Source organism: Protopterus annectens, chromosome 4.part0 (genome assembly GCF_019279795.1).
Source record: "Protopterus annectens isolate FY-2018-M chromosome 4.part0, PAN1.0, whole genome shotgun sequence".
NCBI lineage: Eukaryota > Metazoa > Chordata > Ceratodontiformes > Protopteridae > Protopterus > Protopterus annectens.
In genome coordinates, this window is record NC_056733.1 from 1,425,174,746 (window position 1) to 1,425,188,414 (window position 13,669).

The 13,669-nt window shown below is 45.2% G+C and overlaps 1 protein-coding gene across 2 annotated transcripts in view; it reads left to right on the plus strand.

The window, feature by feature from the left end:
• The window catches only part of LOC122799889 (cytochrome b-c1 complex subunit 8), a 24,058-nt gene extending 10,659 nt beyond the window's left edge, over positions 1-13,399 (plus strand). Inside the window, exons 2-3 of one of the 2 annotated variants that reach the window (XM_044069262.1) lie at positions 276-440; positions 13,199-13,399. In XM_044069262.1, the coding sequence (XP_043925197.1) occupies positions 287-440; positions 13,199-13,293 (249 nt within the window). In that variant the 5' untranslated portion in view covers positions 276-286 and the 3' untranslated portion in view covers positions 13,294-13,399. Of the gene's footprint in view, positions 1-272; positions 441-13,198 lie in introns of both variants that reach the window. The other variant, XM_044069261.1, reaches the window with a different exon arrangement.
• Positions 13,400-13,669: the final 270 nt, after the last annotated feature.

Genomic DNA, 13,669 nt, shown 5'->3' on the forward strand with positions numbered 1-13,669 from the left:
GTGTGTGTATATATATATATATATATATATATATATATATATATATATATATATATATATATATATATATATATATATATATATATACACACACACACACATATATGCACATTTACTTGCCAGAGACTTCCGGTTTATTTACTAGTTGCTATGGCTGCAACAAAGTTACTATTTTTAATTCTTTTCCGGAGGTGTGTATTTTTGGCATGCATTCCTGTGTAATGTGATACTTACCATAGGTAGACAGTAATGAATTTATTTGTTTATTGCAGAAGAAGCTGAAGCAATGGGTCTTCACTTTGGAAATTTGGCCAGAGTCAGGCATATCATCACATATAGCTTGTCTCCTTTCGAGCAAAAAGCATTTGCTAACTTCTTTTCCAAGGGCATTCCAAATGTGTGGCGAAGATTCCGGGGTCAAGTCTTTAGAGTATCTCCTCGTAAGTTTTTGAATTGTAACTAACCTTGATACCTGCAAAAGAATTTCAGTGTGTATTGGAATCAAAGAATGCTTGGTATTCGTAAAGATTTGTTCATAAATACTCCATGGGCTGATGCGTTTCTAATGGGATTTGTGTTTTGTATTTTATCAGTTTCTGGCAGAGTCACTGTTTCCTGAAATATGTCTGCAGAGTTTTTTTCTCATCTTTCACACCCTTGCAGTTTTGCTTCCACCACATTTCTGCATAGAAAGTGGCCTTAGAGGAGTTATGTCAGCCTGTTTACCTAACTAGTAGTTAAATTGCAGTTCTGTCTCATCCATTTTATTAAAGCCGTTACGTGCAGAATATATTTTTGCATTTGCTTGTTTGCATTACAGGACTGCTGTTCATCTGCATGAGCAACATTGCTACTCAGCCCCATCGTAGGAGTGCTTGTGCACACAGTTCAATTTAAAGGAACTGGTTTTTAGGCATGGCCTTGATCAGTTGCCAGGTTAGGGGTTCCATGAAGTATTCCTTAAGATATTTTTATGCTTGTTCTGTTTTTTAAATATGGTTCCCTCCACTCACTGTCTGGAGGTTTTGGGTTTACTGCTGTCTGCTACTTTTTTTCGTTTCATTCAGTGGTTGGTGATTGAACCACCATTGTTATGTTACTGCATGAGTGAGCTTTTTTTGATGATTGTGACCTTTATTCCATCCCTTCCAAAGCACACGCTGATACTGATATCAAGGTAGAGATCGAACACATTTTCACCATTTTCCCAAGTAACTGTTACGTTGCATAATGGTTTACTTCCCAGAAACTTCTTCAGTTTATCCAGGGGTTGCTGTGACTGCAACACAATACTTTTTTTTTTTTTTTTTTTTTTTTTTTTTTTTTTTTTATTTGTACCCAGAAGGAATTAATATAGCAGTTATCCTTATCCCTTTGTGTAGTCTTCTGCTGTGACTGAGCATGCACAGTTATTTCAACCCAAGTCTGTAGTACAAACTTAGTACCCTGCCCCTCTGCAGTCTGGCTATAATTGCATCACAGTTTTTGATTCTATATTTGCCTGAAAGAAGCTGTTTGCGTTCTTACACAGTCCCTGATGTCTCCCAAAACCAAACGGTCTTCTGTTTGCTTCCCATTGTCTAAATGGCAATACCCTGTCTCTCTGCTCATAAGTTTCTGGTGCAGAAATTCTGTGTACATCCCATTCTGTTGAGTGGTAATCTAGAAGTGTGTGGAATGCTTCACTGATAATTCAGTATCGATAATTAAATGTGTATTGCAGTACATTCTGTAGTTATGGCCCAGTTTCTGTGAATCTGCTTATGGGTAGTTTTTGTTTAATCCACAGAGAAAGTCACATCAACACACGCACCATTTTGTAGCCAAGTCAAAGAAGATGACAGAGTGGAGACCATGGTGTTTTGCTGGTTCATTTAATATTGAAATGCTTTGAAATCTTTTAGGTGTAAAATGGCATTGCTAAGTGTATTTTGTATCCAGGTATCGCACTAGAATTTTCAGAATTTGTTTAATTGTGAATTGCCTTTGGGGAAGCAATATATGGGTTTGTACTCTGTAGCAAATCCAGAGTTTTGGAGGGCTGTTGTCAGTCTAGCACTATACCTTGTTGCTCTTTTGGAGGCTATTTTGAATTCTGCTCAAATCTGGATGAAACTAGTTTCCAGAATGTATGTGTAACTTCTTGTGTTGGCACTAAAAATATAATGTAGCTAATAGCTGACATGCCAGATGTTTGTGCAACTAATGGGGTTAGGCTAAATTCATAGTACTGTTGCACGGAGATATGCAAAGGTAGCGTAAGATTCCGTTTTGTAACTGATTATAACATTATTGCTTTATGTTCTTTATGGAGAAATCTGAAAAGGGACCAAAGTAGCACCTTTTTATACACAAATGCTATATCCGTATGTTTATACGTGTTTGTTTCTGCACTGAGAGCTTGCACTATGCCTGGTTTTCTTTGTATCTGTGTTCAGTTTTGGAAAACTATGTAGAACACAGTAGTAGCTTCAAACACTTATTACATAAGTACAAATCATATTTTTCATGAAGAAAGATTTTTGTCAGTAGACCCTTTTTCCCCGTTTAGTTTTGCAAGTGTCTTCACAGATAGAACCACTAGTTGAATGCATATTGTCGCAGAGTATCCTAAAATGTTGCTTTGAGACGTTTGCTGTAATAGTTCATATAGTTAGTGATCCTGTCTTTTTAGTTACTGTTTGGATATTAAGTTTTTGTCATTTGATTCAAAAAAAATCTGTTTGATATTTATTTACCAGGAAAATCTGACTAGGCAAGAACATGTTTTCAGAGGGGGGCCTACGAAGAAAAGCTCCAACTAAATTTATGCATATAAAGTAGTAGAATTTGTATATTCTAAATTGCATTATGTCTCTTCTGATATGCAGATATTTGAGAATTTGTCAACTTTCTTGATTTCCTCAAAGATTTGAGACAGGATGAGGGCGTCCAACAAAAAGGCGGGTGGTTTTGTGAGAACCTGTGACAGTCTAGCATGAGTTAAGGCAGGAAAGTGACATTGAATAGAGAAATGGTGGCAGTTGACAAAACACCCCACCTCTATGTATAAAAGTTAGGAAAGGGGTGGTAATGGTGATTTCTTTAAAAAGCTATTAAGACCTCTAAAGCAAAATTTAAAAATGGAGCTTTGCAGGGATCTTACAAGAAGGTGTTCAGAAGAGCGGGAGTGAGAATCGCTTGAGATTAGGATGGAATAAGGTCACGGTGGACTTTGGAAATTGACGAGATGCAGCATTTTCAAAACAGTGAGCTGAAAGCAAAAACATGTAGCCTTCAGCTGTCTTTAGAGATAAAAGGAACAATGTTACCAGAAGCATGTCAGTGTTGTGATGTAAACATGTACCGAGGTAAAGGTAAATGTTTTGAAGTTTCTCTTCAAAGCCCTTAGAGTAATAAGGGTACATTGTGTAGCGATATGAAGTGTCCTACAGGAAACCAGTGACTTGGTATTTGTGAAGTTGGGTTTTAAAGTATTGCATATTCCTATATTTCATAGTTTATGAAAGGAATTCACTCCAGACATCTTTGAAATGATCTAGTCTTTTTTCCCGGGCCTCTGTTTAAAATGAGGTCTGTTGTAGTCTAACTTTCGCAGTCAGCAAATGTTAAATGTCTGTCTGGCTCTGAATTTGAGTGGCATGCTATTTCTCAAGTATAGAAGTTTTTGAGTAAGGCCATCGTCATCTGCTGTTATGACTCCAGGAAGTCATGTCTGAGTAAAGGGTAGATTCCTAAGGAAGTGGCAGGAGGTACAAGTTGCATTTGATGTGTGGGAATGCAGCTAAGCAGCAGTGCTATTCACAAGGTACTCCTGTTATGGTGAAGTGGGATGTTTAATCATGTAGGTTTGGTGTTGCTCTCAAGCTTCATTGAGCAGCTGGGATGAACATATTTGACTTGAGGGTAGTAGTATATTTTTCCCAGCTGTTCTAGTTTGCCATTTTCGTTTGGGACATGAATTGTTTAGTTTGTGTGAAAGCTGGAGTCTCTTCACTGAAAGTTTGGGTATGAAGTAGACCTTGTCAAGAACAAAAAGCATAATTTTTGTGCATGTATGTTAGTATTAAATAGTTTTGTTTAAAGCTGTTCCATATTTTGTGCTTTGCAAACATGTCCCTGATTCTGAGGTCTTGAAAGTAGTGTCATTTGTGTTAAGTAGCAGAGAAAGTTTACTTCTGTAGAGAGCTGGGCAACAAGAAGGGTTGTTAGACCTATTATGGATGCTGCTTTTAAGATTGCCTTCGTGAGAATGAACAGTTGAAATTTCTTTAGGAGCATTTCTTAAAGCTTGTATCTAATTATTGAATTAGTAGACAGTGACAGTTTTTCATTGTTGCCTATTAGGCTATGCTGAAGGTTAAACAGTGCTCGTCAATTGGTGGTAATGCAGTGTAGTCTGTAAACTTAGGATGGTTACTGAATGGTGGAAGCATTGATAATCTCCTCTTGTGTGATGCTGTAGAATGTTGTGTACTAGGAATTTAAAGCAATGCAGTGATTATTGCGAGGTAGAGCTGGCCTTCAGTGATGCCCTTTTTTGATAAATCTGTGATGGAGTTAAAACTGTGTAGAAAACTTATTAAAGTTTTAGTAGTTTCATTGGAGACCTTTGAGTCCCCCTTGACGTGGATGTCGGGAGATGCTCCCTTTTGAATGGCAGGCTTGCACTGCATTGCTTTGGAGCTGGTTAGTTTTACATGTGACATCTTGGGTACCTTGTAATGAAGGACAGAAGTTTTTTAGACAACCTGAAAGTATGAAGCTCACTACGAATCCAAGCTGGGTCCATGATTCCTGAATTGTGATGTGATGTGATGCTGCTGCTGTATTATGCTATTACTTTGGTAGTGGGAATAGGTGATGTGATGTAATCGCAGTACTTATGCGAATGGTCCATATGAAGGAAGAATGAGGGAAGTAAAATGGCTTGGTGTTTATAACAACCACATCTGTACCATTTTTCCTTTCACAATTTTGTCAATTCTTTCTGTTAACATCAAGCTATTGTAGCTATGACAGACCTTGAGGGCTCATGTTAGGGTGGCAGGATTTTCACATTTTTTACATCTCTTGATACAAGTAGCTGCTGTACTTAAAGTAGTTAAAAGGGCTTCAGAAGTACAAGCTCTGACAGGTTGATTCATTGAGCATATGAATATGACGCATGTGTAGTCAGTGTTGCACAGAAGGATTGGTTGGTAGAGTCCAGTGTGCTCTGTAGCTCTTAATTGGCACAGTGTGAGTTGGAACACCCCATTCTGCAGAAGTGAGCTTTAAACCTTTAAAGTTGTGTTGATGACTGCTTTCAAAACAAAAAAGGCAGTATTCTGTTCTTAATCTGATCAAAGCTCGCCTGTACAGCGAGGTTTGGGTGAACTGCTGTAGCCATCAGGGAAGCCGCATCTTTCATAGATTCGTAGGCAAGTACTCTGCTAGCTGCCCTTGTGGGCCATTTTAAGCCTAGCTAATTTCCCCTTTTTTGTGCTTTGAAGTAACATACCCCATTTGGTTATAGATTGGGCTTACCAATGCTAATTGTATATTATCTGTAATGAGTAATTAGGATCATACCATAGATTGCCCCATGCATAGGTCGTCTGAAATTATTTAGGAGCTGCTTCTGTCCATTAGTAGTACAGACAGTAGTCCAGTGGTAGATTTTCCCCATCCGTAGGTCTAAGTTAAAGATTAACTTTGTTTTACGTGGAGTCCGTTCCACAGCAGCAGTATCCTTTGTGAGATGTGCCTGTCCCACCAAATGGTTTTGTTATTGCAAAAGAGGTTTAGATCCCTGGACAGTATTTCGGATGATTGACTTTCTAATGTGCAGCGGGTCCGTCCGTACTGAGGTGGAGGATGCTTTGTATGCTAGACACTGCAGTCTGTACGATGCGGAGTATAGTGACAGGACTTTTGAGTTGATTCATGTAGGGCATCTTGCTTAACCCTATCTCTATGGGATTTCTAGTTGTTGCATATGTCTGGACATATGCATGCCAGTGGGGGCATTATATTTAATGATTGGTCTAATAAGGGTGGAGTAAAATGGGACGACAGCATCCCTATAGACATAATTCCCTTGTTTATAAGCTGTGAATTATAAAAAGACTTGCAACAATTGACACATGTCGGTCAGAAGTTATGTCACCATCCACATAAGTTCCCAATTGACAACTGAGTAACTATTAGGGGCATATTGCCGGTGTAGTAGTTCCCTAGGGTAGCTGACTTCCCAAAGGATACAGTAGTGCATTTTTTGGCATTTAGTTGCAGTCTATGATTTTGGCACCAGTGACTCTAACCTGCCTACAGGGTGGCTAAATGACTTGGTGATTCAACTTGGTGATTCAATGACTGCTAGCTTGCAGTCTGCAAACTTAATCAGAGCCCTTTGGTATTGACATTTACTTCAGAAAAGTAGATGCCAAACAGGAGAGGTCCCAGCACAGAACCCTGGGGTCCATTTCCTACAGATTTTCAGGTTACCCAAGTAAAGCTCTGTTTCTAGTCTGATATATTGAGATTTCTTGTTTTAAAGTTTCATAAATGAAGATATGGATTTTAGGTCCTGGAATAAAGAGGTCTGCATTTAAGGTGGTACCTAATGCATTTAATTAAAATTGGCGTAAAAAGTTGATCTGAAGTAGGAGAATTCATTTGTCAGCAACCTGTGGGTATGGATCCGATATCGGATCTGAACCGGCATGGTTTATCCAGCTATGGATCCGAGCTCCTAGCTCCTCCCCTCACCCATAATGCCCTGCTCTCCCTACATGACCTCAGATCTAGTTTGCCGCGTTCATGGTGACAGCTGGATTTTGAGCTCCTGTCAGCTAAGTGGTTTTTTGGTGTTTCTATATACATTTTCTGTCAGAAAATTATATATTTGTGTGAAAGTTGTAGGTTTTCCCTCTTTTGAGATGGTTTTTAGTTAATTTGGTTAATTTTTAGTATCCCTCCCCTCGCTGGTACGTAGCTGTGTGCTTGTGGTTTCTTTGGGGCCTTCTGTGTGAGTGGTTATTTTAAGTTAATTTACTTTAACTTTCTTTAGTTTAAAAAAAAAAAAAAATGTCTGAGGCCCCAAAGGCGATATTTTCAAAATGCTCAGAGTGTGGCCATAAGCTATCCCCTGCTGATGGCCACACTCGGTGCGTTCGATGCCTTGGGGTTGAACACCTCACCTCTGGGTGTTCAATCTGTGCAGGGTTCAACCCCAGGGCATTGAAGGAGCTGAAGTCGAAGTTGGTCTTGGCGGGCCTTTTGCCCCGTACTCTGCTTCGGCCTCCGCCTCGTTTGTAGTTACCGCTCCGGCGGTTCCTGCCGTGCCTGCTCCCCCTCCTCCTCCCGGGATTCAAACTCCCTCTATGGGTTCGGAGGAGAGGGAAGCCAGGAAGAAGGACCGGAGAGAGAAGCACCACAAGCGGCGGGCCGAGACCTCCGTCTCGGCCCCGCCGGCTAAGCGGGCTTCTCCTCAGGCCTCTCTGGCTGCTGGATCTCCTCCTTCTCGGGCTCCAGCCCCCTTCTTTTTCACCGGGGCCAGAGGAGGAGGAGACCCGATCTCCTTCGAGGCTATCGAGGCGGTACTCAAGGCCTACCTCGGTAGCCTCTTCGAGATCGACCTATAGTCTCTCTGACGCTGATCTGGACCGGATGATGCGAAGGTTCATCCAGGCCCAGATGCAGATGGGAGTGGTCCTGCCCCCCCCCCCCCGGGGGGAGCTCGACCCCTTTTTTCAAGCCCATAGCTCCTTCTCCAACCCGCTACCCGGGCTCGGAGCACTCTGAGCCGGGCAGCTTAGGAGCCGGGGGTGGGCCGGCGCCGACAGTACTAGGTACTTCGGATCCGACCCTGCCCTCGAGTGTGTCTGATCCGACCTCTCGGAGCCTTGGCCCGAGCTTCGGATCCGAGGGACTCAGTGTGCCTTCGGCGCCGTCAGTGTCGGAGCGCACTGGTCCCTCTGATCCGAGGGGCTCAGCGCCGGCTCCGATCCACTCCTCGGATCCGAGGAGGAGACGACTGTTGGATCCTTTGGTCGAGGCCGGCTCCCCTTTGGCTTTTGATGTAGTGGAGAGGGCTCTGTTGAGGGCATCTGGACCCCCGGTCCTTGCTTCGGCTCCGTCCCGCACTCCATCTGCTCTGGGTCAGGCTTCCATCACCCGGCCACTGGGACAGCCCGCTTCACTGCCCCAAGCAGTTCCTTTGGAACTAGACACAGCTTGCGAGGGCTCCTCGGACAGCCCCCCCGAGGAAGCACCTCACAAGCACACGTGTAAGAGGAGGCACATAGACTCCCCCGAGTCTTTGACTGAAGACACGGACTTGGAGGAAGGGGAAGGCTCCCCAAGATCACCCCCTGAGGATGTCTCCTTTGGAGACATCATGGAAATGCTTTGTATAAGAGGTGGGTGGTCTGCCCCAAAGTCTTCCTCGGACGAGTCTGTGTTCTTGGAGGCATTTGAAGCGGGCCCGTCTACCTCTTGGGTCTCCCCTCCTGCCGACCCCCTGGTGGACCTCATTACCACCAGGGCATGGAAGGAACCGGACACCGTGGAGCCAATCCCCAAGAGGCTGGACAGGATTCTCAGCCCCCCCTGCTGACTGTCCCACTGGAGTAAGGGACCCCCGGTAGATGCCATGTTGATGGCAGCAGCCACCAAGAGGGAACTCGCTCAAGAGTCCCTCAGTCCATCCTCCAAGCAAGGAGTCTCAGATGATGGACTGCTTGGGGAAGCGTATGTTTAGTTCAGCGACCTTCTCAGTGAGGGCGCTCAACTACCTGGCACATGTCATTAGGATGCAGAGCGATCTTATCAAAGAATACGCTGCATCCCCCCCAGAGTCCATGTCGGAGGAGGACAAACTTTTGCACTCCACCTGTATGGCCACTCTCCGTTCCGTGACCAGTACCTCTATGCGGTTGCTTTCCCATGCTACAGAGGGAGCCGCTAGAGCTGCAGGAGTGGGCCTAGTCACGAGACGCCAGGCCTGGCTCCGCCATTGCGATTTCACGGAGCCCTTCAAGGCGTCATTCCCGAACGCTCCTTTTGATGGTTCTGCCCTTTTTGGCAAGACGGTTTGTGACGCCTTGGTCCAGAGCGAGAAGGACAGGAAGATGCTGTCGGGAGTCCGCTTCTCAGTGCCCCAGAGGTCCTACTCTAGGAACCAAAAGGGCCAGAAGAAGATGTGGTTCCGGAAGTCGCAGCAATCCCAACCCGCTCCGGACAACCAGTCCTTCCGTGACAGAGGAGGACGGGGAGGACGCCGCCCTAGGGGCAGAGGGGCTCCCAGGAATTTTGGGTCCAGAGAACCTTTCTCTGAACGGCCCGCGCAGCAACCCTGAGGGGTTGCCCAACTGCTCCACTCTGGAGGCAGTCGGGGGATGTTTTTCGGAGCACCTAGCGGCATGGGAGTCCATACATCAGACTGCTGGGTCTTCCAAATTATATCCAGAGGATACAAAATCCCTTTTCTTCATGTCCCAAAACTAAAATCCCTCCCCGACGTTCCACCCGATCAGAGGGAGGCAGCCTCAGCAGAAATTGGCTATCTGCTGAGGAAAAGAGCCATCCAGCCCGTCACCCCAGACCAGCTCTGGTCACGGTTCTACTCCAGGTTCTTTTTAGTGCCAAAAAAGACTGGGGACCTGAGACCCATCCTGGACCTGTCCCTATTAAACCTGGCAGTTCCCAAGGAGAAGTTCCGAATGGTCACCTTACAATCTATCCTCCCCCTTCTGGGAGAAAATCACTGGATGTGCTCCATAGACCTCAAGGATGCATACTACCACATACTAATGGACAGACGATCCAGGAGGTTTCTTCGCTTCCGGCTGGGAGCCAGTCACTACCAGTTCAGGGTCCTTCCCTTTGGTCTCACCACAGCCCCCAGGGTGTTCACCAAAGTATTAGCAGTGGTTGCGGCCCCCCTGAGACTTCAGGGGGTGCAGGTCTTTCCGTACCTGGACGACTGGCTTCTCACCGCCCCGACAAGGCATCTACTTTCCTTAGCAAGAGATTCCTTTCTTCGCCTAGCTCCCCGGCTAGGCATCACGATAAACGTAGGAAAGTCCAACCTGGCCCCTACTCTGTTAATAGAATTCATAGGAGCCAGATTAGACACGAGGAATTCAAGGGCCTTTCTCACAACCGACAGAATTCGGAATCTGCGACTCCAGGTGCGGACCATCCTCCACTCAAACTCTGTTCCAGCGGAATTGGTCCTGAGGGCACTAGGCTCTATGGCGGCAGCGATTTCTCTTCTTCCACTCGCCCGCTTGAACATGCGGGTACTTCACTGGACACTTCAAGTACAATGGTCATATCTTTCTCACCCCCTACATCATCCCATTGCAATCAGCAAGGCTTGCAAGCGGTCTCTCTTGTGGTGGCTCCACTCCCCGGATCTCCCCCTCTTGCCACAGTGACCACGGACGCCTCCCACCTTGGGTGGGGGGGGGCACTTTGCGGGCCGGACGGTCCAAGGCACGTGGAACGATTCAGAGACCTCCCTGCATATCAATGTTCTGGAGATGAGAGCTGTGCTCTTGGCGTTGCAAGCACTCCAAGCCTTTCTTCCCCTGGGAACAATTGCGATTCAATCAGACAACATGTCGATGGTCTGGTACATCAACAAACAGGGGGGAACCAGGTCTTAAACCCTTATGTCGAGAAGCCATGAGAGTGTGGGAATGGGCGATCGCCTCCAACCGCTTTCTCATCGCAACGCATATTCCGGGCCGGTCCATCCTTGCGGACAAACTCAGTCGCACCATTCTCTCCCCGTACGAGTGGTCTCTCAATGCTCAAGTAGCAAAACGGATCTTCGCACAATGGTGGACTCCTTGTTGCGATCTCTTTGCTTCTCCCTTAAATACCAAGTGCGACAGGTTTTTCACTCTAATCCCACCTCCGGGGGATTTCCCCCGAGACGCTCTGGTGCATGCTTGGCCTTCCGGACTTCTTTATGCATACCCCCCTCTGCCTCTGATGCTCCAGGTACTCCAGAAAGCCTCCCGGTTGGGGAGCAGGATGATCCTCATAGCCCCATTCTGGCCTAGACAGATCTGGTTCCCTTACCTGAGGTCTCATTCAGTGAATCCACCTTGGATTCTAGATCCCATTCCGGATCTGATTTCACACCCGTCGAACCTACCAATTCCAAACCTGGACAACTTGAAGCGGACTGCTTGGCTGCTCCAGTTCCACTCCTAATCAGGACTCCCGGTATCTCGTCCCCAGTTAAGGCCATTCTGGTAGCGGCTCACAAACCTTCTACCAGGAAAGTTTACCGCAGTAAATGGAAGCGCTTCTCCATTTGGGCGGAGCGGCAAGGTCTGGATCCCTTCACGGTCCCCCTGCCTTTGGTTCTTGACTTCCTTACTTCTCTCTCTAATGATGGCGCCAGTAGTTCCACGGTCAAAGTTCAGCTGGCGGCCATTTCTCACTACCATGTTGGTCATGACGCTAGGCCTCTTATGTCGGCCAAGTTATGTAAAATCTTTCTAAAAGGTACCTTTCTGCTTAGACCCCCTGTCAAGGAGACGGTTCCACCGTGGGATCTTTTTTTAGTTCTTCAGGCCTTGACCGCTCCCCCCTTCGAACCTGCGGCCACAGTAGATCTAAAATGCTTGTCTCTTAAGACTGCATTTTTAGTAGCCATTACTTCAGCTAGGAGAGTTTCTGAACTTCAAGCTCTTTCCATGAAACCGCCGTACTTGGTTTTCCATCCGGACCTTCCATGAAACTGCCGTACTTGGTCTTCCATCCGGACCGGGTGTGCCTCAGGACTAATCCCTCTTTTCTTCCTAAGGTAGCTTCGGAAGCGAATATTAATCAGTCCATCAACCACCCTGTTTTCTTCCCTAAATATCAGAACAAGGGTGAATACAAGCTGCATTCCTTGGATGTTCATAGGCAGCTTCGTTTTTATCTCAACAGGACAGCTGGTCATAGGCAATCCGACCAGTTGTTCATTTCATTTGCCAAATTTAGTCTGGGGAAACCAATCTCCAAAGTCTCCTTGTCACGCTGGATTTCACAGTGTATCATATTAGCTTACCAAGCTTCTGGGAGGTCCGCACCAGAAGGAGTCCATGCCCATTCCACTCGGTCTGTTTCTACCTCAGCGGCCTTTAGGGCTAGGGTTTTTCTGGATGATATTTGTTCAGCAGCCACTTGGGCTTCATCTCATACCTTTATTTCTCATTACAAGCTGGATATCACATCTAGAGGTAGAGCATCCTTTGGCTCATGTGTCCGGAATATCCTTCCATGATGGCCGCCCAAGACTCTGGTAGCTGGGGACTCTGTCCCACAGGTTGCTGACAAATGAATTCTCCTACTTCAGATTTAGAAGTTATGTACTTACCATAACGTTCCATCTGAGTAGGTGGATTCATTTGTCTGCAACCATCCCGCCCTCCTATCCCCCTGGCCTTGTCAGTTTCCTGCATAGAACGTGTTACCCTTTGTTTAGGGTATTTGGTACAGGGCAAACTCTATCTGAGGTCATGTAGGGAGAGCAGGGCATTATGGATGAGGGAAGGAGCTAGGAGCTCGAATCCATAGCTGGATAAACCATGCCGGTTCGGATCCGATATCTGATCCATACCCACAGGTTGCAGACAAATGAATCCACCTACTCAGATGGAACGTTATGGTAAGTACATAACTTCTAATTTTTGCTGACCTGCCAACTCTGTTGTACATCATGGTCTGACTGCGATAGTGCGCTTATCATTTGGGGGTCTAGTTTTGTCATCCATGATTAAAACTTGGCATATTTAACTTGCTTGGGGTTGCAGTGGTGCAGCAGTCACTCTTGTCTCACAGCAAGAGATTTTCAGTGCAGTTCTCTGCTGTGGAGTCTGCAGGTCCTCTCTGTTTGCGTGGCTTTCTTCCAGGTGCTGCAGTTCTCCCACATTCCAAAGACATGCACCTGGAACATTTCTCCCTGGGCCTGTGCTGAAAATGGGTTCTGGTGCTGTCAGTCTTTTCAGTGACAGCTTTTATTTACTTGGTTATTGTCAGTGTAATGCATGGAGTTTCCTTAATATGAAGTTAACTGTTGCAGTTAGCAGTTTTCAATTTTTAGTTTATCTGTGGGGCTCCTTTCTTGTTTAGTAAGATATGCTGTGCTTGTTTTAAAGGTATAAATTGCATAGGTTCACAATCTACATTTTTTTTTGTGTTCTAGCTTTTATTTTGGCGTATCTCGTTTATTCTTGGGGAACTCACGAGCATGAGCTAGGCAAAAGGAAGAACCCAGCTCTTTATGAAAATGACCAGTAAATTAACTTGATAATCATTTCTTCATCCATAAGACATCTGTCTGAATTACGTAAATGTATTTATTACCATTGTATTTGTCAATAAAACAGTATCTTTGCAACTGTCAGCCTTTTGTGGTTTGTGTGTTTTAGCTCTCATTAATGAGGTATAACTGCAAACGGCAAGTACGAATATGCTTAAATGAAGTTTTATGTAATGCACAGTAAAGTCTCAGTTTACCAGAACTCAAGCAACCTGCATTCTCAAGCACCTGGCAAAAGAATATCAAAGTACAGTACAATTTTCATGTGTTGCACTTTGTTTCCCCCCCTCAGAAACATACCTTACATTTTTTTTTTTTTAAAAAAAAGAAGCTGGGAATAAATTCCCTCTCCCC